Genomic DNA, 27854 nt, shown 5'->3' on the forward strand with positions numbered 1-27854 from the left:
TGACAGCATTGGTGAACTTTTGTTTTATTTTGAACTCGTAAGTCAGCTAAAGTAGTTTCTGGTTTTCTAGTTATAGTGATAGGGCTCCTGAAGGAGCTAGATTTTCTATTTTGTTTGTAACACTTTGGGTTGGGGTAAATAAAAACCATGTTGACAGTTGACTCTGGCTTTGATTGCTGTTAGGGTTTTCACAATATCAGATTTTCACTACACGATTATTGTGACCTAAAGTATTCACTATGACAATATTATCGCGATATCTATAGAAAATAAAAAAAAATAATGCTATCAGTCAAATTCCTTTTTAACTTTATTATGTGTTTGGTCTCTCTTTACACTCAAAATACGAGTGTAGGGAAGTAAAGAGAGTCTGTAACTGCATACACAAAATTATTTTAAGAGATGCTGGATTATCAACACTATATCATATGTGCATTATTAACATATCAATATTTCATTTTTAAATATCAAGGTATATCGCGACCTTCACCCAATCCTGTTTCAGAGCCATATACCGTATCACGTTACCTATTAAATTTATTATGTGAGAGGGAAAAAAACACAGTTTGACATAAAGGAAAAAAGCCAAATAACACTCAGCGTGTGTTTAAAAATGTTTTATTGTCGTATTAATTATTTTGTTAATTTCAATACTACTGTGTAGTAAAAGCTGTTATTAAAAAAATCAGTTATTTCATGGAAACAATCACAAAAAAAAACAAAGCAGCTTTATATTCTCCCAGTTTTAGTTTCCTGAGGAAAACGACCACTGCTCTTCTGATAATGTTCTGGACGGCGGAGGAGGCAGATCCCTCATTCAGTCTATAAGTTGGGGCGTGTGAGCCAAGGGAACTCCTGTAAATACAGACAACACAGCAGCATATTAGACCTCCTTAGCTGACAGAGAGCCTGTTTATGTAAAGATCAATGTTGAATCCATCTCCACGTTTTGCCAGACAAAATAAATAGTTAATCTACATCCACTGTCTAAGACTCAACCACAAACCTGAATATGAATAGCAGTAACGAGGCAAACAATGAGGGCAGTACACCTCGAATACGAGGACAAGTCTTTCTCCTGGCCAAAGAGAGCTCAGGGCCATGGATACGGCCCTGAATACAACCTTCAAACATGTCTGCAAAGGGTTGCGTGGATACATTCAACATAAACACAAGGGGGCCATGCTTTCTAATTATGGGGACCCTGAAATAGAAAGGTCAGGTTGGTGTGAGGTGGAGGGATTGTGAGAGGAATACAACAGTTCTGCGCTGCACCTGGAGTGTGCGGATTACACTGTTCAGTAAGGCATGTCGGTCACGCGCGCTTTTAAGGTTGAGACGAGAGTCAAGTAAACACCGAGCTGCACTACACGTGAACCGAGATGCTGCTGCTTTTAATCGCGCCCGGCTTTGCTGCTGCGACTGTCAATGTCATTCGAGTCATTGACCATCTCCTTTCTGTTCTACTTCCTGGGGTGGCACCAGGTTAACGTGAGACGGGCTGAATCCAACTTGGTCATATATACTATTACGTGTCTGTGCTCACTGTCATCACGTCATGTCTGCAAGGGTGCTGGGGGATAAAGGGGATTAAATGTAGTATGACAGGAGACTTAAGATCTCAATCGTTACGATGACCAATGCCAAGTTCGTCACCCTTTAATCGTGACTCTCCGGAAGTCTGCAAAAAGCATGCATAAGTCTGGACATTTAGATTCAGCCATGAACATTTACTGTGAAGCTAAAGGTGGTTATTCTGTTCTAATGACAGGCAGGAAACCTCAGTAGTTATCCGGTGGAGGTGCCGTGCCTCCTTATGAATGAGGAATTGTTTTAACAGTTCATATTCCACCTTCGCCAGATGAAGTCCCAGCCCCAGAAAAGCCAACACAAGAGCGTTTTAAGCATCAGGAAAGTGGCGTTGCAGCATGAATTACATCCTCAACCACCAGGGGGCATGACATTTCCACAAGATCTATGCTGAGGATTTCCTGCCATTACTAAGAAGCCATTCAAGGGAACCAGGACTCCAACTTCACAATAAAACTCCAGTGGATTCTTTCATTTTGACCTCAGGATGACTGAGATGACTCACTCTACTACATGTTTTCCTGACAGGTGACAGTTACCTGCTGTTTTCTGTCGGAGGAAGGGTCGATGAGCACATTTAGGAGACTCGGTCTCTCCCAGTCACTCAGGCTAAGCTGTAAAGCACTGCGCAGCTCCTCCTCCGTCCTCACCAGGAACCCTCGACCTCCAAACGCCGTCATGACCTCATCGTAGCGCGCCTCGGGTAGCAGGGTCACAGGAGGGGCTCTGACAAGCAACACGATGATATTAGATACATTTCATTTTATCACAGCTGATTACATGTAGAAAACCATCACAGTGAATGTGTTACGATCATAACGTGTGACTCACATGGAAGTCAGATCTCCCATCTTTGCCATTTCCTTCCATGTCTCAGGATCCACTCCGCTGTAGATACCATTATTATTCACCACAATGATGACCACAGGTAGATTATACCTGTTAAAAAAACAAAGACAATGTGCAATTAAGTAGCAGCGAGGGATTGGAGTGTATATATTGTATAGAAAGGGAGGCAACCAACCCACCTGCACATGGTTTCAACTTCCATGCCGGAAAATCCAAAGGCACTGTCTCCTTCCACGCAGACGATCCTTTGTTGTTTACTCTCGCTCTTCTCCACGGCGGCCGCTGCTATAGCAAAGCCAAGGCCTACTCCCATTGTTCCAAATGTACCAGCATCCAACCTGCACATCGTCAGGATTAGCTAACAACAATCTACTTGAAAGCTCACTTTAGCCGAACACTGTCAAACAATTTCATCCCTGATGGTTTGTATGTCTCCATCAGACCTGGAGGAGGAATGATTTTAGGGTGGGAGGGCTGGCTTAAAATGGGATGCAACATTAGCTGGAGCACCTGCTTTCATCTGCTCGCATAGTTGTTTACAAGAGTCTACTTTTTTTGAAGAAAGGATTGCTAGTTTTTGCAGGACTTAACACAACTGCCTGATATTGGATGAGCCTGAATTTAGTTCCCGGCCTTGTACATATTCACTTCTTTCCATTTATACAGGTGGTTTCCTTAATCAGTTTGGGTATTTCATATTTTTCCACTGTTGTCTCTCACTGTTTAAACCTTAGGCTCTGGGATTATCTGCCTCCAAAAGCCTTTGACACAAATTATTGTAATGCATAATTTGGAGATTTTCATGCGAAGGGCTCCGACAAAAATTCCCCAAAAACAGACAGACATGAACATATACTGAACTGGGGCAAACATGTGACACAATCGAGAACTGTGTCTGCTTCAATGAGACTGCCTTGCCTGTGTCGAGGTAGGTAGTTGTTCAACATAGTGCGTCCTATGTCCATAGTGTTGGCACCCTCGCTGACAATGATGCAGTCGTGTGGCAGCAGCTGGGAAACGTGATGAAACACTGTGTAGTAGTTCATGGGCATTGTCGACCCAAGAGCGAGCGCCTGTGGATAGAGAAAAAATATCTCATAAAATGGATAAATAATACAATATGCAACATATAAATGGATCAAACACATGCCCAACACCCACCTTTGATATTTTTGCATTAGCAACAATTTTGTCCTTCAGTGTGCTCCACCACATTGTGTCAGAGGGATATCTCCAGGCGTCTTTACGGACGCCCTCCAGGAGCTGTAAATCAAAGCCATAATTACTTTCCACAAACACACACATGAGCTGTTCTCTTAGTGTTTTCAATGCACATCAGACAGAAGCACACACACCATCAGGTCAAAAATGTGAGATTGTGTGAGTTGCAATAGTTACCTGAGTGACAATAGCGTTGATGTCTCCCAGGAGAGCAACAGCGGGGCTCACATTGTTCCCCATCTCCTCAGCACAAAGGTCAACCTGCGTACAGAGCACAAGTGTATTATGTTATTACAGCACAATTGCAGCAACAGTGAAACACAGTTGCGGTATATGGTAAAGAAAGACATAAATAAACTGCATGTATTTACACTAATGCTGAAATGAGTGATTTAATACACCATTAGCTTTATACCAGTGAAATATTCTCAACATTATTTTTAATAATAATACACAGATTTTGCGCAGATACACTTGGCTTACCTGGATGATCTTGACATCAGGGTCAAATCTAGGCGGCAGACCAAAATGCAGGATCCAGTTCAGCCTGGCTCCGAGCAGGAGCACAACGTCAGCCTGGAGAAGAGCTCTTTGTAACAGAAACAATTCGAGGCGTTAACATTGACTTAACCTGTACTGAATATAAACATTTTCTAAATACAAATAATAATAAAATGCAACACATATACATTCATTAATAAGTAACAAAGGTTCTGGATGTTGCCTTCATATATTGAATGATAATGATAATATTGGCTAAAATCATTGTACTTCACACTTTTTGATTCCTGCACATTTTTCATAGTGAAAGGGAGGCTGACCTGGAGCGGGCAGCAGCCACACAGTTGGGGTGATCATCAGGTAGCACCCCCTTCCCCATGGGGGTGGGCAGATATGGCAGACCGCTCTCTTCCACAAACTCCCTCAGGGCAGTTTCAGCTCGGCCATAGGCTGCTCCTGTTGGACACAACAACACTCATATCATCGTGACTTATCTAATGAACTACTCTGGTTCACCAGCGACGGAGGAAATGTAGGGTTTAGAGCTTATTCAATGCAACAGAGAGAGAGTGCAAATGTTACCTTTGCCAATGACGACTAAGGGTCTTTTAGCTGCTTTCAAGACAGACAAGGCTTCATTGATGGCACCGTGGTGAGCCAAACTCACTGGTGGAGTCGGACAGCAGGGCAAAACTCTGCAGGATAAAACACACTTATATGAATGTCAACACACCTGGAATCACAGAAGTGATATTATGCAGAAAATATATTCTTTAAAAAAAACTGCAAAAATGATGGCAAACCTGACTAAGCTCCTGTCCACTTTAGCATTGACCATGTCCCCTGCAATATCCACATAACAAGCACCTGGACGCCCATATATGCTGGTGCGAACCGCCTATGAGCAAACAACATCATATTTAGTCTGTTGTGATAAAGGAAACAATGCAACATTAAAGGTCCCATATCATGCTAATTTTCAGGTTCATGCTTGTATTTTGTGTTTCTACTAGAACATGTTTACATGCTTTAATGTTAAAAAAAAACTTTATTTTCCTCATACTGTCCGCCTGAATATGCCTGTATTTACCCTCTGTCTGAAACGCTCCGTTTTGGCGCATTTTGACGGAATTGCTACAGAATTGCATTGCTAGGCAACAGCTTGGGTCCATGTGTACTTCCTGTCAGCTGATGACATTCGCATACACTGCAACCAGGAATAAACTGGGACACATTAAGAATTTTTACGTTTAAAATTGTGTCAAGGGTATAAATATTGTATATTCGTGACATCACAAATGAGCAGAAATCCTGACAGCTTTTTTCAAATGCAGAGTTTCTGAATACGGGCTGTGTGTATTTCCCTGTGGATTGAGCGTTTCGATACTTTCACAGTATTTTTATAGGACTTAAGTCTGCTTTATAATAAAAAAACATGAAAATCTCACTTTTTTTATAATATGGGACCTTTAAGCTAGTATATTACCTTTTCTATGACTGAAGGGATGGCTTCCAGAGAGCTGGGTCTGGCAGAGAACTTGCTATAAAGGCGACATGCTTCCACCTATAGCAACACATGAAAAACTGTCAATGTCATGAAGCATCAGCATGCAAAAAAATCCACATGAAGGTGTGCATTACCTGAGGAAACTCCTGAAAGGCTCCTGTTGTTTCCTGGCTTCGATCCGAGGAGCCTCCGATAACAACCACCGGCCTGTGCATAAAGGCAAAGTACACTTTATATTTGTTAACACTGTGACCCAACAGGACCCGTGTTAAAACTGTTTACACTGGCAGCTGAATCAGTTTATTGAGTCATACATACCAGCAGTTCACATTAGCATTGGCCATCCCACCCAGAGCATGGATGAGTCCAGGTCCAGACACCACCAGGCAGGAACCTGGTCTGGATACAAACAGAACCATGTTAAGATATACAACCAGCTGCTCACATTATTATGTTCACTGACTATAAAGGCCTTACCTCCCAGTGAGGTATCCAATGGCGGATGCTGCATAACACGCCTGTTGTGTGATAGAATTTATTGCATATTAAAATAGCATTGTGTGATTTTCATAGTAAGAGGTAAAGTTGAGGATTTTTATATGATGTGGAAACCTTTCATACATTTAATGAACGGCCTGACTGTAGATCCCTGTGATCGGATAAGGATTGGTGCTACCACCGTCACTCCAAGGTAGCTTGTAATTTGTATCATTGCTGGAGCAGGATGATTGTGAATAGGGAGATAGAACAGGATGATGACTGTTGTGTATACTGATTTTTTTTAATTGATTATATGTGTTTTTGTATGTGTATGTACTGCATGTGCGTATATGTATGTATATGTGTATACAGTATATATATGTATATATAAATAGATTTAATTTTATTGTTTTTAATTTTATTTTTTTACTTGTGTATATTCTTTTTACTTATTTATCTATTTTTTTATATAATATTTTTTTCCTGTATCCATACTGGCTTATTTTATATTAATATTAGATTTGTTAAGTTTCTTTGTACCGAGAATGTTATTATTGGGGCGATTGTGAATGTTTGTTCTGTTGTTTCAAAATGAACAAAAAACAATAAATATAATATTGAAAAAATAATAGCATTGTGTTATTTCATTATAAGTGGCATAATAATAATAATATGTGTTTTACCGCTTGTTCATTGCGCATTCCCACATATTTGATCCCAGCAGCCTGAGCAGCCATGGCCACTTCCATGATAGGAACGCCAACTATCCCAAACATGTAGTCCACTTTCTGCAGGGAGAGAAATAATGCTCTTTAACAAGCTGACATTGAAATGCATGCATTTTTTTTTTTTAACTTACTTTTTATTGCAGTTTCAGCAACTTATACAATCATCATCACATTCTCTACCACTGTATTTTCAATTTATAGCTGTCTCTTTGTTTTTACACAACATTTTACAACTTAAAACAAGGGGGGAGAGAGAAAACACAAAAAAACAAAACAAGACTTCATCTTAAAATGTAATTTCAATTGAATTCAGAGAGAAAGGGAGGACACAGACTTAAACAATCCAAATAATTAAAATAAAATAAAGTAAAATAAATAAATAAATACATTTAAATACAAATAAATGAGGTCAGGGAGGGGAAGTGTGTGGAAGGGTATGTGTTGTATGGATGTGTGTATGTGCTTAGAGAGATGACCTGGGTCAGGAAGACAAAGATAAGAGTATAGTCCAGGATATATAATAATATTCAGATCACAAAGCACTGTATTAATATAATCATGGCAGGGCTCCACCTTTTAGAAATGAATGCATTTTAAGAAGAGGTTGGATTGTACATAGCAAATTTACATTTTACTGTATTCAGAGTTTAAACTTGACTGCGCAAGACTTGAACTTTGACACACTTTCTGCATGAGACACATTGTTGCAGGTCAGCAGCGACAGACTTCATACATCTTCTCAATGTGTTGTTTTTAAAGGTCTTACCTGAGCCTTTAGAGACTCAGCAATCAGCTCAGCTCCTGTCACTTCGTCCATGGCTGTTCTGAAGGCTGTTAGCTAAGAGTTGTTGCACTGTTTGTGCTCCTACTGAGGTACAAGTTACAACTGTCATAAAACTGTTGCAACTACCAGCAATTTATTTACTCTAGTTTACCACAATCCTCTCTGCCCCTGAACCCGCCCAGTTCCTATCGCTTCCGGGTTGCAAGCCAATCAGAGGAGCCACCACGTGTGACCTCACACATCTTCTTGTAGGCTGATGTATTACTGAAATATGATATATAAATATTTCTTATTCATTTAATTTTAATTCTCGCGAAGTTGTTTTTTTTAAAATTGATTTTATTTATTTTATTGTTTTTCATTTTATTTTATTTACTTGTGTATATATTTTTTTACTTATTTATCTATTTTTTGTATATAATGTGTTTTTCCTGTATCTATACTGGCTTATTTATTATTAATATAAGGTTTGTTAAGTTTCTTTGTACCGAGAATGTTATTATTGGGGATGTTTGTGAATGTTTGTTCTGTTGTTTCAAAATGAACAAAAAAACAATAAATATAATATTGAAAAAACAACAACAATATAGCACCATCTTACCTAAGGTTAAAAACAAAACAAAAAAACATTAAGACTTTTAAATTATTAAATCAATAAAATATGATGTATATAACGTAAACTCTGGCATTATGAAATGTATGTATAATTATTTTTGTTTTGTCTTAATTTTGTCTTGTTTTTCAATTGTCTATGTATCTGTTTGTAGGGGAGACCGGGGACGGTTGCAACACTTTTTGCATTTCTCTGTTACTCAGAGACTATTTGGACTAGACCAACCAAAATGTGATATATTAAACTTACATCTGTCTGTTAATTATCCATACCATTTAAAGATGATTACATATGACATATGGTTCACAATATTTATTTGAATGGAAGAAGTCAGATCTTGGGGGACGGTTGCAACATGTTAAAAATACATTAAATTTCACTAATTAACTTTTATTATACAAACTGCAACTGGTTTAAAATCTTCTCACTCCAGTGAATGTGAACTGCTAACCCTGCAAAAGAAAAGTTTCTCAGATTCTCCTTTGAACATATGGACGACTTTCATGTTATAACAACATACGAACTTATCATTTTATCACTAGAAAGAGAAAAGCATCTTGTTTAAACCAAATGAGAAAATAACTGACTGCTCTGTTTTCATGGTGGCAGCAATGTGCCATAGTTCTGTAACTTATATCCTGTGTTCTGTTTTGAGACAAAATAAGTATCCAAAAGGATTATTTATTTATTTCTATGAACTGTCAGTAGAAAGTGGATCCAGTGGGTCAAATTCCACGACAGGACGACTGACAGTACTGAATTTTCGCATCATGTAAACAAAAACTGTTTGTGCAAACGGATGAATCTCAAAAACACTCATAGTGAAACAGAGAAACTAATATGTGTTCAGTGTGTCCAAACTGCTGTTGAGCAAAACCGCAACCGTTTTAAAAAATGATCTTTGTCATAAGCGAACAAACAACTCATCCAGCACCAGGTGTCCAATAAAACCATCATAGTTAACTCATATTAGTGCCTGAAAATGAACTGTACATAATGTTGATTCTGTGTTTGATGGGCCCTTTTCACAGCAGACATTTTGACTTATTATCAGAGTAGTTAAAGCACAGGGGTAAATAATAATACTAACGATGGCTCTGTTCCATTCACATCCCAGTAAACTGTGACAGTGAGCCAGCATGAACAATACCAGGATCCTGAAACTGAAGCAGCTAAATGGAATTCAGCAATCATTCATTTTATTATTTACCCCTGTGCTTTTCCTACTGCAACATGTCTGTCAAACTGCATCAAATGTGTCCCGTATTTAACAGAATTAGAGACAATACTCCATAAAAAGACTCATGTTCATTATTAAATAACTCATTTCTTTATTACTCATAAAATATACAGCAATCTCAGTACTGAAAGAATCCATTGGAGCGTTGAATTCACAGTCATAATTTCTATGTACATGCTAGTTTCATCCCTCTTCAAGAAAAAAACAAGGAAAAGAAAGAAAACACATTTTCTGTTCTAAAGAAGCTAGCAAATGTATTGTACATATTTCCAGTTAAAAGGATTTTCCAACAGACAGAAAAGGGGCATTTTTTGAATCATGGTAGGATCGAGTGGTTTCTTTTTCTGAAGTTAAAGCAAGCAAAACCTGTCAACAAACACTGACTATTATAAGAGCAAAAAATATCATTCAAACAGAAGAAAATCAAACGCTGTCCTATCATTGGTTTACAGTGTTTCTTCTCACAAAGCGGAGCCTCAGATACCTCAGTACAGGATCAGTGCTTCTTAGAAATGTCTCATTACTTACCTAGTGCGCATCACTGTACTTTCACAGCTGCCTCAACAAACTCACTTCTCTCAGTAACTAATGAAGGCACAAAATGAACACATAAATAGGAACCGAAATTACACAAATAATTTATTCTTGAAAGACTAAACCGCGATGGACAGGTCAATATACAAAGGTAAGGTTGATCAACTTAAAAATAACCTGGTGCACATATCAAATGTTTTTTTAAATTACTCAGGTCTGTAATTCAGATTTGTTTTTCTTCCTAGAGGATAAGGTGTTTAAGACATGAACATGGGTGTATTAAAATTTTTGATCTCAAAAAATAAATGATTTTCCGCCTGTATGACTTACAGACTCGAAGGACAAGTGCATTCTGACGGATGTAGTGTGCGGATATCTACCTTCTCTAACTCATCAAGAAATCCCAAAAGTGAAAACTGGCTCCCGCTAACCAATAAACCCAACAATTCTCACTCTCCTTTACAGTTAAAACTGGGTTAAAATGCATCCATGTCTTTTGGTCCCTGTCGGTTTAGCTCTCTGTGAAGTGCTACCATCCTTCTTCAGCATGTTATTGCCCGTACAAAAGTCGCTGTCCGCCCAGCAAGTACAGTTTTTAGCACTCAAGAAGTCAGTGTTGGTAAAGCAGCGGTTGCTGCGGTCCAGTATCAGCTGAAGGACACCTGGTGCTGGATGAGGTCGCGATGAGTGTGGGCCAGCCTGCTGCACCTCCTCCCGCTCTTCTCTGGTGGTGGTGGTGGTGGTAGTGGGGGGGGGGGGGGACTCTTAAGGCTCCTGTGGGGGCTTTTTCTTTCTTCTTCTGCCCTCCCAAGCTGGCGGTGGGTGATTTTTAAGACACAGTGTGTGTGTTTATGCATTTATCGCTCCCTCTCCCGTTCCCTCAGTACGTCTCTGAGTCCGAGTCATTGAGCTCTTCGTCCTTGTAGAGGCCGTCGTGATGGCTGATGTTGTTGAAGCTGCAGTAGGAGCTGTGCTCGCCGCGCAGCACGGGCAGGCTGTCGAAGGTGACGCTCTTGGAGGGGCTGGTGGTGTAGTGGTTAATGGCACTGAAAGGGAGGGTGGGTGCCGGGGCGCAGGGGGACACAGGCATCATGGTGGCCAGGATGAGGGCGAGGCAGTCTGCCACATCTTTGTTGGGGGCACAAGCCAAGGCGGGTGTGTAACCTGAAACAATGACAGTGAACACATGTTACACACAATACTCTAATCTCTACTATAAAAGTAATAAACAGTTTCTAGTAGGGCTGTCCTCGACCAAAGACTAACGATTTTGTAGACTAATCGATTAGTTGATCATAAATTTCTTGGAAATAGGTTATTAGCATGAAAAAAGCATGAAAAAATGACTAATGGACTAAAGAAATCTTAGTCGACTAAGACCAAAATGACCGATTAAGAGGGGGCAGCCCTAGTTTCTAGCATTGGTGCTACTGTGTTGTATGATTTAGCAGTAATTACATGGCTTTTCAGATTTACTTTACATAAAATCATAATGAGTCTGAGAATTTCTCATTAAGCTGATCTGAAAAATCTGTCCCAGTCCTGACCCAGGCATATTTTAATTGCTGTTTTTGCCTCTTTGTGGTTTATCTACATCATGTTTCTGAAATAAACATTATCCAAAACATTAAGAACATGTTTTAAAAGGTTAACAAGTGTGGAAACTAATTGAAAATGGAAAATAAAAGAAGCCTAATAGCCATTTGTAAGGAGATTCTGCTCTAGGTAACCAATCATTTATGATCCTGCTGTTAGGATGTATGTTTAGCTGGGGCTTCCTGATGTGCTGTAATATATGAAAGGTGATGATATAGTAAGAGAAAAAACAACATTGTGAATTTACCGTTTTCATCGACTGCAAGTACACTGGCTCCCTTTGCAAGCAGCTCTTGCACCACCACAGTTAAACCGTTTCTTGCAGCCACGTGTAGAGGCCTTAAACAAAGAACATAAAACATGGATGTGCTGACAGAAAAGTCAATATTTTACAATTTGTATCTCTACATTAATAATTCAGATCCCCACAGAAATCCACCCACAACACAACACCACTCCATTCCATCGCTTAGATGCGGTGAGAGACGAGACACTAATGTGATACTAAAGTGATACATACGTCTGTAAGGCGGCGTTAGTGGCGTTTATGAGGTTTCTGTCTGTAATCTTCTCCAATATCAACAAGGCACTGGTTTCATGTCCCTGTAGAAAACAGGTATGATAAATATCAAAAACAACCACACAGAATAGCTCCTAAATGTGCTGTAAATACAATTTGTTCATAGTATTTCAACACATATTTGCAGGAACATGCTGTACATTTGCTGCTGTACAATGTGAGAACAGTGCCACCGTATGGCGATACCGACCTTACTGCAGGCGAGATGAAGTGCAGTGTTCTTCACAGCATCCTGCAGAGTGAGATCTGCTTTTGCACTGCTCACCAGCAGTTCTAAAAGTGATACGCGGGGAAAAAACAAACAATATATCGCTGATTAATAAATCCCACAGAGATAATTTCCAGTCTGTTGGTTATTAAAGTAGAGAAGCGTTCGTACCAACGGCGTTGGTCTGTCCATTTTCAGCAGACATCATGAGCGGAGTCTTCCCTGCGGCATCGACGCTGTTGACCTGAGCGTTGTGGCTCAGCAGCAGCTGGAGACACTCCACGTGGTCAGTGAAGGCTGCTGCATGTAGTGGAGTCCTGCAAAAAAGAATGTCATCAGAACAAGGCTTATTTTTATCATCCTCCTATTCATTATGTTAGCTTTTTAATTACAGTTACAAAACTCTTGAGGCACTTGTCTTTAGAGGAGTGTGTATACCTGTCTTTACTGTCTTTGGCATTGACAATGGCAGGGCCCAGAGTGTCTATCAGCATCTCAGCGGCACCTTCGTTGTCATGGATTCTAAAAGAAGAGAAGAGAGCGCAATTATTTCATCCGTTAGAGGTTCTGTCCTCGCACATCGCATAGATCGAACGGCTCAAGAGCAGCTTACACAGCACAGTGGAGGGGGCTGAAAGAGCTGCCTTCGGCCTTGTGAAAAACCTCTTGTTCCAGCAAAACCTCCACACATGTATCGTGACCTGCAGGAGAGAAAGCATTAACCATGTCAGCCTTCATCTCGAGCTGCTCACAATCAGGGCTCTATTAAAACATTTATCCTTATCAGCATGTGTCAAAATGTTGCCTTTGGGTGCATTAGGAAATAGCATAAAAGAACTGCATGAAGAACAAACATGAAAAATTAAGTTTATTTTATATCCACACTTGCTTAAGTGCTCCTTTTTACTTTCTTGGCAGCTTGCCTGTATTTACGAGCATACATTACTAAACATTAAATATACATTTCCATAACTATATTGATTGTTGTTTTTAAGAAGGTCTTCAAACCCTCAACTCTGTACCGTTGTAGCAGGCCCAGTGCAGTGGGGTGTAGCCTTGGTTGTCTGTTAAGACGGGGAGCGTTTCCACCGACTGGGCAGCGTGCAGCAGGCCTCCCAGCACCCCGATGTGTCCACACGCCGCTGCCAGGTGGACCGGTGTGCGCCCTTTACAGTCTCGCACCAGGAAGTTGGCGCTGTGCTGAAGCAAGGCCTCCACACATTCCTCGTGACCGGTCACCGCCTGCGGAACAGAAAACAGTAGATGTTAGTGTTATTACTGTTGACTGATCATATCCTGGAGGGATTATGCGTTTCACATGATTTGATGAGAGCTGATGTTTTGGAGTTTATTTCCTTCCGTAGACAAATAGGCAGGGAGCTGCACTGGCCAAATCAAATGTTTGCAACTGATTGAGGTGACTAGTTGCCATTGGGAGGAAAGAAAATCATATTTATAAATCTATAACGTGCCTGGCAACATCTCAAACATATAAACTACCATGATGAAAAAGATCACTACAGACAGTCAAAATTATGGTACGGGTATAAAAGAACTATCCCACAGTACATGTACAGCATGTGTCAGTGTATGTAAGAATGGTAAGATCTCCTTACTCCTCTATGTAGGGCCGTCCTGCCCCACCTATCTTTGGCTTCTACATTGGCTCCCTTATTTAGCAGAGAATACACACAATCGGTGTGTCCACTCAGGACCGACAGCATCAGAGGGGTTCTAAGAGATAGACAGACAATAATGTCAGAAAAATCATTTAGAACATGAGTGGGGAAAAAACAACAACACAACAACAAACACATTTCACTTACTGTCCATTCCCGTCTTGAATGTCTACTGCACTTTGTAGATCAGCATTTCCAATCAGCAAACGCAAACATTCTGAATGACCATTAGTAGCTGTAGGGAAAGAATGAACTACATTAGCAACTCACAATAATAAATCAACTTTATTTATATGGCATCTTTTAAAACAATGTTAGAGAGAGAAAAACTACATTAAAACAAATTTGCACCACAAATAATCATCATAATTAAATAAAAAACACAGTTCATTATATTGTATACGGATCTGAAAATTCAGATGTAAGTAAATTCATGAGCCACCAGCTCCCGAGTCCATACCTGCAGCATGGATTGGGGTTCGCTTCAAGGTGAAGTCTTTGACCATGATGGAGGCTCCCTGGTTGATTAGGACGTCCACACACTCTACGTGGCCCTTGAAGGCAGCCAGGTCCAGGGGCGTGCGCCCTTGGCTGTTCCTCACATCCAGATCCAGCAGAGACTGCACCAGGACCTCCATTGCATGGTGGTGACCGTGGTACGCCTGAATGATTCATTTACCATGAATAAGTTAACATAAATTAGATTGAGATTGAGGATAATGCCATAATAAGGACAGCAGGATGAGGATAAAACACATTACTCACAGCGAGGTGCAGTGGGCTGACGGGGGCTTTGACATCGGAGTCATTCAGGATGTCTGTCCCTGAGGTTTCCATCAGCTGAACAAAACCAGGGACACAAGTTAAAACCTACTTCAGATACTTGCTTTGGTCGTGAAGCTCAATGCTACAGATAGAGATGGCATTTTGGCCCGTTCTGAAGGCAAAAGTCAGACAAAAGCTCCACACACTGTACTGATAGCTCCCAGCAAATTCAATTTAACAGAACAGTTTCAATCTAACAGAGATCTTTGTCAGACATCGTAAAATTACCATCCCAAAGCAGAACAAGCAATATAGGAGAAGAAAGGACAAATTCAACTCACCACGTCTAGAGGTGTTTCACTTGCAATCTGTAAAAGACGGTGGGAGAAGCAGCGATGCCATAAACCATTAAAAAACAGAAATACGGAGATGATAATTGTTATGCGTTGTGTACTCGGGAGTAAAGTTCTCACCAGCTCCAGACAGAGGCGATGTCCGTACGCCGAGGCGTAGTGCACAGCGTTGTAGCCCTGATTGTCCCGGATCCCTGGATTTGCATCGTTTCGCAGTAAATATTCCAGGCACCTGCAGACAAAACAACGAGGCTGTAGTCAAGGAAACAACACCATCTTTCAAGTCTTGAACCGTTACTCAGCAGAACCGATAATGCAGCGACTGAGCTTTTATCCATGAAAGCTGTCAAACATAACCCGCCTCCCACACAGCCTTTTAAGAAACTGAATTTCCAAAAGTATTACTGACTTTCCATCTGTGTCGGAGGCAGCGGCGTAGTGGAGAGGAGTGCAGCCCCGCTCGTCCAGGTCATTGACGCTGGCCCCAGAGCCCACCAGAGCAAACAGGCACTGGTAGTTACAGTTGGCAGCAGCATAGTGCAGAGGGGTCCTGCAAAAGCAAACACAGCTCAGTTCCCCTCTTCAAATTTGACCAAGAAAACTAGGAGAGCACAAACTTTTGATCCAAATCTTTAATTAAATGCCACAAACCTGCCGAAGCTGTCCTTTCTGTTAAAGTCGGCCCCCGTGTTGAGGAGAAGATTGAGACATTCCAAGTTTCTGAGAGAGTTAGGGAGATTTAGAAGATGATCTTTTTGTTATAGGTCGGGAACTACATTTTAACACTTGCGGTTCATGTTAAACACACTATTCAGCTGTCCTATACTCACCCTCCAGCAGCTGCAGCATGTAAACAGGTCCTTCCAAAGTCATCAGGAGTATCAATATCAAATCCTGCAACAGAGAGAGGAATAATGAAGAAGATCCTGCATACTATATATATGAGGTTTTACAGTACAGATGTTGCACAGTTTTGAAATGTTGGAGGTGACAAACCTTATTAAACTGCAATATCTGACCCATTCAGATACAAGACTTGTGTCCTTTTGTACTGTGACTAGTTGATCTAGTACTATTGTAGGTAGCCACACAACATTAATTACGGGTTGCTCACCTGAAGACAGGAGCTTTCGGCAGCAGTCAGAGAACCCACTGAGAGCAGCCAAATGCAGCGGGAACATACCATGAACCCCTCGTCTGAAAATGATACAATCATGTCGATTTACTCACTGGTGTTAAACTAAAAGGTAGCAAAGTACTACTGACAGTACAGGATAATCTGCATCAGTTACATAACAGACATTACATCTATCCTTTGGAAAGGTTTAAACACGAAAAGTTGGAACAGTTGCTGAAAACGGGCTCGCTTACTTCGCCGTATCAGCTCTGTTGGTGATGAGTGTGTTGATGAGGAGCTCGTGTCCGTATCGAGCTGCGATGTGCAGTGGTGTGTTTCCGTTCTTATCTTCACAGTCAATCTCAGCGCCTTCAGAAAAAACAACAACAGAATAAGCACTTAGCCGGTGTTACGCTGAGGAGCAGTTCTGCTTTTACAGTCCAGCGTGAGAAATAAAGTCAGCGAGGCTACATTTTTTAGGAGGAGCTCACCGTTCTCAATGATTGCTTGAGACCTAGAAAACCTCCCGTGGATGGCCGTCATGTGGAGGGGAGTCTTACCATCTTTACTCTGGAGTGAAAGAAAACGTGGAGGTATCACAAAGTACATCTAGTCCCCCCCAAAAAACAGGCTCCAAATAACTACCAGAAGTTATAAAACTGCATTTATGACATTTATCGAAAATAAAGAATTGGATTCACACAAACAAGTGTGACTGTTTAAACACTGACTCTTAACCACAAATATTCTTTGTTTTGACTATTAATAGTAACAACGATATAATTATTATTTTTAAATCACAATGTTGGGCTCAGTGGTCGATGACTGTAAGCCCAACCCTAAGATATATATCTGGAAAAAGGAGCGCCCGTTATTAAGTAACAGCTTTCTCCGGTCACAATGAGCAATCTTCTTCCAAGTTTGAAATTGCGAGAAGCAACAGTCTGTTTTTTTTTTTAACTCACCTTAATGTTGACATCAGCTCCGTTGCACACGAGGAGCTCCAGACAGAGCGCCCCGTGGCGTGAAGCGGCGGTAAAGTGGAGAGGTGCGAAGCCCTTCTCGTTCACTTGGTTGACGTTGGCTCCGCACTCGATGAGCTCGTTCACCACCACGTCCTGCCCGTTGTAGCAGGCCACGTGGAGGGGGGTGTTGCCATACGCATTGGGCTCATTGATCTAGACAGCAAGGTAAGCAGGGATTAGTCATGACACCACTGCTTCCCATCCAGACGCCATCACTCTTTTTAAACACAATATAAAAGTGCATAAGGCCAGGTTAAGGGTTATTACGTGTCCCCTGATTACATCATGAGATCTAGCAGTGTCTGCAGTGTAATGACACTAAGCTTGTGGGTGGAACTTACATCCACCCCCAAGTCCAGGAGGTATTTGACAACACTAATCATTCCACTGGAGGCTGCCGCATGTAGGGGGGTGTAGGATTTCTTATCTTTGCAGGCCACCTCAGCTCCATGAGACGCCAGCAGCTTCACCACTTCTATGTGTCCTGAAGACAAAAAGAGAAGGATTTCATTACATGAATCTGCCATCAAGATATCATCAGCTATTTCATTTGGTCATATCAGAACACAAGTATTCATTTTAACATCTAAAACCTAACAATGAAATAAAACTATTTTCAACAAAGTCCTGGTGACTTTCATTGACCACAATATGAGCTGAACTCCTCAAGTTACATAGAAAATGAATAATGTGATGCGATTGATTTCTTACCCATGTAGGCTGCCCAGTGGATTGCGCGGCGGTCCCTCTTGTCAAAGGCATTGATGTTTGCTCCTCTGGAGAGCAGGAGCCTCACCATCTAACAGAAGCAAAAGAGAAAGAAAAAAAAAGCAGTCAGGAAAAATGTCAACGTGAACACTACTAATTCTGCTGCCTTTCGGTCACTGTGGCAACTCATACAACCCTTGTGTATACATGGTGTTGAATGCCTTAATACTCTGGTCTACACCACATACACGCAAACAGTTTGATTTGATTTAATCTAATCTCGCATGAGCTTCCACAAGGCCATAAATTATTTTTTAAATTGCTGAGCAAACGTAAGTTGAAAGACATTTTTGAACCTTTTTGCATACACTCAACAGGACAAGAAGACATTAAGCATAGTCAATTTCCACAGTGTACCTATTGAAAACTGTTATCAAGTTGAACTTAGGCTATAACTGTAGTGTCCGCATGTCTGTATTGGTTGTGTGTTTTACTGGAATATTGCTGCATAACCAAAAGATTGCACGAACAGCTTTTGTGCACTTGATTTGCACACATGATTAGACGAGACATTTCCACCTTAAAGCCAACTAATTTGCATGCGAGTATATGATTGCATTGATACATTTGCATGCAAGCACATGATTGGACAAAGCACCGACTCTGCCCCTCGCGTCATTGAGCGTGTGACCACAATTTAAGACTGACAGCCGTTAACGTCAGTCTGCATCCGCGTGGAAAACAAACTGTCAGTCTGAAAATGTGTCATTTTCTTAACAAGCTATGACTGGTTCATTGGAAAGCAGCTTTATTGTTTGACGAGCTGTGGCTTCTCCAACTTATGAGTTTGTCCTGGTGCTTTGGATTTGTGCAACTGACTCTTACAAAAAAAAGCTGATAATTATCTCCTTATCAAAACTCTACTATACACCAATACAACAGAAGCTCAGTTCAGTCATTTGTCTAAAACAGAGTCGAATGAAAGTATTATCAATATTAAAAGGAAGAGGAACAACTGACTACATGTTTCTGTTACGGGTAAAAATGTAGCCAATCCAGTTGTTCTGTATTGCAATGCCCTATTGTGTTTACACATTTATGAGGCAAGAAGAAACACTTCCTCTCAGTAAAGAGGAAAAGATCAAGAGCTTATACTAACAGCCAGACATCCCTCCCGACATCCAGCCTGTTGTGTCAATATGAGCAGAAGTGGTGACACTTTTAAAAGCACAACAAAGACAGGACAGACTGTACAGCCACATAGTCAGCACCGACCCTTTAAGTTAGCACACCTTTTGTTTCTTATAGCAATTGATATTCAAATGTGCTGCCATTTCTGTCCATTGAGGTACAACTAAATCGATACTAAGAGCACTTCTTGGAGTACAGCTGAATCAAACAATACTCCAGGCTTAATATATTACCTCCAGATGACCACTGAAGGCCGCGTGGTGCAGCGCCGTCCGGCCTGCTCTATCTGACACATTCACATTGCTGAGCAGTGGGACGAGGGCTTCGGCGCAGCGGACGGCTTTGTTTGCTGCGGCGATGTGAAGCGGCGTCTGCCAGTTCTTGTCTCGGGCGTTTACGTCTGCAGAGTGTTTCAGCAACACCTGGACAGCCTCCTGCAAGAAGAAGAAGAAGAAGAAGAAGAAGAAGAAGAAGAAGAATCACATGTAGGTTTAAGTTCCACACTGTTTAGTTTTGTAAAACATTGTGCAACAGTATATGTATGTTATAACACAACATTCAGTTATAACATTCGCATACCTCACTGCAGGAGGCCACGGCCCGGTGCAGAGGAGTGAGCCACTTGTTATCTTTGGCATTTACTCTGGCACCTACGAGTCAGAGGACACAGGCTGTTAGATTGTTTAAGGTCATACAGTTACACGACATCTAGTGCAGCAAAATGACTAAAACCTTTTTGACAGTTCTGTTTTGTAATATCTCCATCTGAATTATCATGAGAAAAAGAGCAGAGTGCAAACGGTGCACGTAGAGGTATGTTACAATATTGAATGCAGATGCACCATCTGGCCACATAGGCATTTGATACACGTCATTACGCTTTCAGACAGGTTAACCCCGACGATCATCAGAAAGGTGATGAGGATTTTGCCCATAGTGATTTTTAAAAGGTTAAAACGTCACGGAGAACAATACTTCCCAAGAGGATACAATAAATTTGACCATATTGGTCACATATTAAACATTTTAACAAGCTCAAATTGTGACACTAAAGACAGAATTTCTGCAAATTAGATAATCTCTCCTGCTGATACCGGATAAACACTCCATCATTTCTATATTATAATATTAAACTAATATTTGTTTTCTCAACCATTCGGCTTTCAGATCATTACTGGATATCTGACGTTAAGGTTGAGGACGAAAGGTTCCATTTTCTGAATACTGACTTTTAAGGGCAAAACAAACCTGAAAGAATCAGCAGCTCTATAATTTCAGCATCTCCGAGATAAGCAGCAGCATGCAACGGGGTTCGCTTCTCATTGTCCTGTAATAAGTGGACAGAAAGACATTACTAGGACTAAATAGAAACTAAACAGTTTGCATTTACAACAGCTTGATATGGTTATGATCTGTTGTGACTGCTAGAAAGGAGAAATAATCATTAAATGTTGACAGCCACACACAGTCACCATTCATCACGCACAGTCATCATGGCATGGCAACTTGAAAATCCTTCCAGTGAAACGCAAGCAAGCACAAGCCAGCTTTATTTTGAAACAAACACCCCCACCAAAGCAGTAATGGTGAGGAATGTAATAAAATAAGCAGAGCCAAATCATGCAGTGGGAAACTGTAAAAACAAACTGGGACTTTTTGTACAAAAAAAACAAACTATTAACAGAAATAGTTATAAAAGGCCTTTCAAGGACAAGTATACATTAGAGGTTTTTAAATTCTGTGTTGCTGGGATGTTCTTAAAATACAACAATAATGTGAGGAAACAGATGCAGGGATTAGTGAGAGTCGGTTGGGATTACCTGTGCATTCACATCCTCTTTTTTGAATATGAGCGAGCGTACTTCATCTGGGTCCACATTGAAAATGGCTTTCAGCAAAGAAGGCTGTAAAAGAAAAAGAGACTGCGTCAAAACCAAGGCTTTTCTGGCTGAGATACAACACTATCTCAGACTTTCATTATTACAGTAAAAACGAAATGCAAGACCAATGACCTGTAAGGGAAAACCCTGTTTGTCAGACTAGAAACGCCAACAGTATAGATCAGATTTGAGAAAACAATAACCATTCAGACCTTGGAGACCTTAGACCTTAGAGAGTCTTCGGGATCCTCGTCGTCAAGCACCACAATGCACACGCGGCTCATTTGCTCAGCGTTTACTCAAGAGTTTAATCATGTTTAAGCTGCTTAAAAGTTTCTATATATTGTTAAAATCCCTTAAAGCATAGCAGAGGTTATAAAAAGATACTAGAGCAGGTCGGTGCAGACGTTCAAAAGTACATTTAAAAAAAACAATGAGTCCACAAATCGGAGGATGATGGAGGCAGACTGTCGGGATTGATACTGGCAAATGCTGAGCAGACACTTTCTAATTCTGTTCGGTGTTTAGTGTCTGTTGGCAAGCACGACCACATCCATCCCATGGCACAGAGAGAAATATCACAATATCCGAATGAATACAAGTCCTGCTCTAAATGACCGATGTGCTGTCCATTTCGCTTTTTGTCCAGACATCGATGTGACTGTCTGCATCTTCAACGGACACAGAGACGAAAAAGAGGAGAATGTCCACAGCTGGTCTGGTTCACCAACTTCACAACAGGTGGCAAAGATCATAAAAGTCAAAGAAAGTTTCCGAAGTAAAACTGAAGTAAAGGAGAAAACCGTTGGGAGTTCTTTCCGAAGTCTGACTCTTATGGATCATGCCATTTCTGCCCTGGCTTCTTAAAGAGTCGCTTCGTTGGCCCCACCCTTCTTAGGGGTGTATACAAAGGGAAAGTACTACTGTCTGTGCGTTTTTTGTTTTTTTTAACAAAACTTGAGCTGTGCTATACAAGTAAAATACTGTATATATATATATATATACACACACACCACGATATTTTCCTTATTTCCATTTTGCACATGTTCGTGCCAAAAGAAAACACATTTATGACATCTAACTGAAACCATATTAAAGATGCGGGTAGCTGAAGATATTCATTGTGACACTGTTGCAGCATTTTGCCAACACCTGCTGTAAGACAAAGCTAACTCACAACACTTGCAATGTCTCTGAATAGTGAGTCTGAACTGGGAACCCAATGCTCAGTGTGCCTACAACATTTAGTCCATGTAGTTGCCCACATCTTCACAACAACTGTCCTCATTATGACAACCTCAAGTGGTAACTTTTGACCACAAGCTAGTATAAATCACTCAATTGTTGGTAAAGCATAATTATGCCACACCATAAATGACAGGTTTGAATCCCAAAGGGAGTCCGTTTAGCGTTACCACTTTCTGGTTCATGTTGGACGGCTTGTTTTGACAAACCTCACCGAGGTGGCACCTGATTGTCGCCACGCAAGTGCTTGTTCCATTCTACAGTACATTTTGTCAAACGTTTGCTTGTGATTTTAACCAGTGTTACATCTCTATGACTTGTCAAATTGATTTGGAAAGACTGCTGAGATCAATGCTCCTATTGGGGCGGCTGTCGCTCAAAGGTAGAGCAGGTTGTCCCCCAATCGGAAGGTCGGCGGTTCGATCCTCGGCTCCTCCGGTCACATGTCGAAGTGTCCTTGACACTTAACCCCAAATTGCTCTGAAAACGGTGCCATCGATGTGTGAATGAGTATCTAGATTAGATCCTGATGGGTAGGTTGGCACCTTGTGTATGAATGTGTGTGTGAATGCGTGAATGCTGACATGTAGTGTAAAGCACTTTGAGTGGTCCAAAGACTAGAAATGCGCTATGTAAATGCAAGTCCGTTTATCATCAACAGTCACAAATTGAGTTGGCTAATGTGTCATGTTAACCAGCTCGACACTGCTGCACAGCCCCATCTGATCCACCATAACACCAGCAGAGAGGCTTTATGATCAGGCAGTTTTCCACAGCCTGTGGGAGGAGGCTGGCATCGATGGGGAGAACAGTGAGGGCAGGGGATCCCGTCCAGAGGCTGCAACTGGTTACCCATGAAAGACCCAGATGGAACATTCCTCCTGGCTTTCACAAAAACTTAACTCTTCCCTGACTTCAGTCATGTTTAAAAAATAAATTAAGCCATTAGCATGAGTTTACATCTGCGACAACCACAGTCAAACGTTTTTTTCCCCACAAATTCTAGCTGTGAAATTTGGCGATATTAAATGTGTGTCAGGTGAGCAATGTGCACCCAAGTAAGAAGCAGGAAGGTGTCCCGTTATAAAAAGTGCCAGCAGGTTTTAAAACCACCTGTAATGTTTGGCTGGAGTGAAAAACTGCATTATCTTATATTACCTTTGTCTGCCTTAAGTTAAATACATCTTAGGTGGAAAATCTGGGAAATACTAAATAAGCCTAATGTTTGAAAGGAAACAAAAACACTGACCAAATATTGTATTTTAACAGTCCATCTCTCTGCATACGATCATTGCCATGTGCTGGATTTCTCTCTGCGTACAGTCAGAATGATGTATCATGCAGAGCACATTTGTTCATTAAGTCTTCATCCCTCATTTAACACACTAGGCTGCCCAGCAAGCTAATTAGCTAATGTGCAGCCATGCAGCTTATAAGGCCTCATGTACAAAAGACCAGACTAGAAGAACTAGACTTTCTGTACTGTTTCCTAATATGTTTCAATGACTCACAACCACATTGTAACCCAGTATCATTCCCTCTAAGCTTTGTGTAAGACGAGCATGAAACCAGGCACTTTCACCTTTAGCAGACAGAGATAATTCTTCTGTATGCAATAAAACTCAACTTTTCTGCTGCAACACATCTGGATTAAACTCAAAAGTCAAACATTGTAAGCACTAGTGCTTTTAATCAAATAAAACTCTACTGTGAACACTTTACTTTGGATAGTTCAAGGTATACGTGGTGGCTTGGGTGAGATTATTCCCTTTGAAGTATATTGAAACCAACAGGACAAGATAGTTATGCCCTTGTACAACTTTGAGCCACATGATGCATTTCAGCAGTCGGATTCAAGCTAAGTATTTAGAATAAGCAAGACAAAGATTACCATTACCATCTAGGGACCAAGTAGCTTACAGTCCCTTTTTAAAAGGCATAAGACAATCCTCTCATTCACTCATAATGCCCATGACTATCTGCAGGGTGCAATAGTGCCCAAGAGTTACTCGGAATGAATTCAGGGTAACAAACGGGGACTTGTTTCATTTTGACGATTTCTGTATATCCCCCACAGAAAAGGAAGGACAAATCTGCATGTTGTTGTTTTCAGTTCTCCAGTCCTGCACGACTGATGTAGGAGATTTTCTATGCTTCTCTGGCTGCACGACTGTGTGTGTGCACCTCCTCTCCTCATACAAGCCAGCCTAGTTAATACCATCACCATGGAGACAGCTCTTTGGCAACTCCACCGGCTCACATGAGCCCAGGTACACGATCATTCACGCACACACACACAACACACACACCACACACACACACACACACACACACACACACACACACACACACACACACACACACACACACAGAGAGAGAGAGAAAGACACATGCTCGTACATATGCTGTAAGAATAGCAGGCATGTCCAAAACACACAGCCCCTTAAATGATAAGGAAAAGCTATTCTTGTTTTCACAAGTAGGTGGCAAGTGTTTAATATAGTTAGAGGATGCAAGTCTAATCACATTGCCAGTCACTTCATACATTTATTATAACCATTACACAGCAGTTTACCTGCATATATCCCATTTGTATAGTAAAAATAAATACATTTTGTTAAAAAAAACAACAACCTTCTTCCTAAATACCTATATAAATTCATTTATCAGCAGCATTTACCAGGGGGACAAACACTAAAGGCTTGTGATCAAGGACTTAAACTTATCTAACTTAGCTATTACACTGTTATAAACCTGCTTTAGAAATAAACATGAATAAAATCACTAAACTGAGCAAGGGCACAAAGCCTCTCGCAGATCCCCCCAACACAGTGGTGGTATTCAAACAAGATTAAACCTTTAGTTAGGGGGAATGGGTGCAATAAAAGATTCATTATTTATGTGTTTACATGTTATCCAGTCTTATAGCTAATCATAAAACCTCACCAGCTGAGGTAGTTGTCACAGTAACACAACGATCAACAGATAGCTTTGTGGTTGTTGTGGTAATCATCTCACACTACATTACAGAGATTTAGTGGCTATTATTATTAAATCATAGGATCACTTGGATTGTTTAGTCACAACATGCTAACTAAAGTCACTTCCTAAGCAGCATTTCCACGCAAGGCTCTGGCTAATTGCTGAGATAAACACACAGTGACATTAGCTGTGTTGCAACTCAAACAACCAGCTTTGAGCATCAAGTCTCTCAGTGTAAATGTGATGCCAAAAACAATCAATACTACAATTCACCCAGCACCTAACTATCACCTCATAAGTGACAATTTAACCAGCTAGTGAAGCCTAAGAAGAACAAGATTAAACCTTTAGTTAGGGGAATGGGTGCAATCAAACATACATTATTCATGTGTTTACATGTTATCCAGTCTTATAGCTATATCATAAAAACCTCACCAGCTGAGGCAGTCAGTTGTCACAGTAACGTAACGCTCAACAGATAGCTTTGGTTGTTATGGTAATCATCCTCACACTACATTTAGTGACTATTACTAAATCATAGGATCACTTGGAAAGCGATGTTGGATTGTTTAGTCACAACATGCCAACTAAAGTCACTTCCCAACTGAGCAGCTTGTAGCATTTCCACGCAAGGCTGTGGCTAATTGCTGAGATAAACACACACAGTGACATTAGCTGTGTTGCAACTCAAACCAGCTTTGAGCATGTGTGTCTCAGTGTAAATGTGATGCCTTCTTTATTATCACCCCAAAAACAACCAATACTACAATTCACATAGCACCTAACTCTCACCTCATAAGTGATAATTTACCAGCTAGCTTTACGTTTAAGGAGATGCTTCCGTTTTGTAGGAGAATAGAATTACAATCCTCTGTGCGACGGTCAGCTAGCATCAGCCAGCTAACAGCAGCTTCAACTCATCTTTCACACATTCATCACTCACCTGGTCTCGGATTTTGAGAACCACCATATTTCTGTGATTTCACTTCTTCTCATGCAGATTCATAAAGGTATATGATATATTAGTCTCTGCTCTTGGTAAAGCTCTCCCCCGCTGGTCTTACTGCAGGCCTAGCGTGACGCTAGCGTGTTAGCTCTCGGTGCTAGCTTCCTAACCTGATGGCAGTAAAGCAGAGAGCAGCAGCGGAAACTCCATAGCGTTGCCGCCACCATACGACGCCTCCCAACAAGACGCGATTCTATTGGACGAACGCGCTGCGCCTCCCAGTAAGCGAGTCGGTGATTGGTTGTTTGCTAACAGCGTGTGTGTGTGACAGACGCACTGTGTTGAGTATTGCGTTGCCGTCTGTCTATATACGCTCATGTTATAATAAATGTAATAGATAAAAGAACTCACTAAATGAGTGTTATAGAATATTATTTCAGTATCATAGACAAATTAATATGATTGGAAAAATATGAGGTTGATTGTTTTCTTTTTCTTTTCTTTTTTCTTTTTCTTTTATTTATTTTTTGTGGATATAGTAATTATTAGCCAGAATTATCCTAACTCCATACCAGTTAGTGGCGGTAATGCACCAAATCGTTGTTTGCCAACCGCCACATAAACCTTAAAGAAGAAGAAGTTAAAGAAGAAATTATTTAAACATGCAATGCAATTAATTCACACTATGGCACATACTATACTGCGCTCTTTTGAGTCGATGTGTCGAGCTATTTGGATCCGTTTTGGATCCGGCTTTTCCACTAACAGCTGCTAATTAGGCCGAGGTTATAATGTGCCCTTAAGGAGAACAAATCGTTACTCCAAGTCCTTTATCCCTTCTGCTGTTAAGCTGATGAACACAGACCATACCCATTTTAAATGACTGTCATTTAGAGGAACTTTAAGATATGTTGTTCTCATATATTGTTTCCTATTTTTGGGCTTTTATTGCTATAATTATATTTATATGGTTCTTATTGTAATTTGTCCCTCCAATTGCCCCATGCCTTTAATATGTTTCCTTTGACTTAACTAATTTTTGGTTGTCTGTTGTATGTATGGATGTATGGACTGGGAATGCTACAAATTAAATGCCCCCTTGGGGATAAATAAAGTGACTTGATTGTTTTAAAACATGCAATGCAATTAATTCACATTATTTGGCACATATACTGCGCTCTTTTGAGTAGATGTGTCGAGCTATTTGGATCCGTTTTGGCCGGCTTTTCACTAACAGCTGCTTATTATTCTATTTACACACAGTGACTCATCTTGAAGTTGCAGAAAAAAGCGAGAACCATGCAACAATTGGCTGCAGAGCAACTCTATAGTGGAGCCACTGGTTTTATATTAACAGTATTCTCTCAGGAAGGGGACGTTTCACTCTTCTTCAAGAAGGTAGCCATGACATGCTGTCACAAAAAAACATGCAACGTGTTTAATTAGCCCCATGGAAGCCAGGAAATCCGTTTTGAAATTGTGTGCAGATATTAATAGCTGAGGAAGTATAATACTCTTCTGGCCTAGAGGTC

At 40.7% G+C, this 27854-nt stretch overlaps 2 protein-coding genes across 2 annotated transcripts; both read right to left on the minus strand.

Annotated features, from left to right (window-relative positions):
- Positions 1-602: 602 nt before the first annotated feature.
- hacl1 (2-hydroxyacyl-CoA lyase 1) lies at positions 603-7825 on the minus strand. Its single transcript, XM_037784029.1, has 17 exons — positions 7643-7825; positions 6832-6936; positions 6146-6186; positions 5987-6067; positions 5803-5875; positions 5648-5725; positions 4965-5059; positions 4744-4856; positions 4482-4617; positions 4144-4249; positions 3838-3921; positions 3601-3702; positions 3358-3512; positions 2619-2777; positions 2422-2529; positions 2130-2316; positions 603-855 (listed from the first exon to the last, which is right to left on the minus strand). The coding sequence occupies exons 1-17, from the start codon at positions 7691-7693 to the stop codon at positions 823-825; spliced, it is 1707 nt and encodes a 568-aa protein (XP_037639957.1). The 5' UTR covers positions 7694-7825; the 3' UTR covers positions 603-822.
- A 1755-nt stretch (positions 7826-9580) lies between these two features.
- ankrd28b (ankyrin repeat domain 28b) lies at positions 9581-26624 on the minus strand. Its single transcript, XM_037784015.1, has 28 exons — positions 26320-26624; positions 21090-21173; positions 20518-20596; positions 19849-19919; positions 19503-19703; positions 18082-18169; positions 17712-17854; positions 17311-17523; positions 16837-16915; positions 16600-16714; positions 16343-16425; positions 16059-16122; positions 15880-15948; positions 15638-15778; positions 15349-15460; positions 15217-15243; positions 14876-14950; positions 14571-14772; positions 14258-14345; positions 14048-14165; positions 13454-13673; positions 13045-13132; positions 12870-12953; positions 12603-12748; positions 12414-12496; positions 12164-12246; positions 11891-11982; positions 9581-11211 (listed from the first exon to the last, which is right to left on the minus strand). The coding sequence occupies exons 1-28, from the start codon at positions 26344-26346 to the stop codon at positions 10928-10930; spliced, it is 3159 nt and encodes a 1052-aa protein (XP_037639943.1). The 5' UTR covers positions 26347-26624; the 3' UTR covers positions 9581-10927.
- Between the last annotated feature and the right edge of the window lie 1230 nt (positions 26625-27854).

Source organism: Sebastes umbrosus, chromosome 11, assembly GCF_015220745.1.
Source record: "Sebastes umbrosus isolate fSebUmb1 chromosome 11, fSebUmb1.pri, whole genome shotgun sequence".
Lineage (NCBI taxonomy): Eukaryota > Metazoa > Chordata > Actinopteri > Perciformes > Sebastidae > Sebastes > Sebastes umbrosus.

Excerpts from the sequence above, each read along its gene's own strand:
- ankrd28b (XM_037784015.1), bottom strand. The coding sequence starts at position 26,346 with ATGGTGGTTCTCAAAATCCGAGACCAG. Across the intron at positions 17,855-18,081 it reads CCACTGGGCAGCCTACATGG|GACACATAGAAGTGGTGAAG; the intron begins GTAAGAAATCAA and ends TTTTGTCTTCAG. Across the intron at positions 12,247-12,413 it reads TTCATCTCGCCTGCAGTAAG|GGACATGAAACCAGTGCCTT; the intron begins GTCGGTATCGCC and ends TGTTTTCTACAG.
- hacl1 (XM_037784029.1), bottom strand. The coding sequence starts at position 7,693 with ATGGACGAAGTGACAGGAGCTGAGCTGATTGCTGAGTCTCTAAAGGCT. Across the intron at positions 5,876-5,986 it reads AATGCTAATGTGAACTGCTG|GCCGGTGGTTGTTATCGGAG; the intron begins GTATGTATGACT and ends CTTTATGCACAG. Across the intron at positions 4,250-4,481 it reads GTGGCTGCTGCCCGCTCCAG|AGCTCTTCTCCAGGCTGACG; the intron begins GTCAGCCTCCCT and ends TCTGTTACAAAG.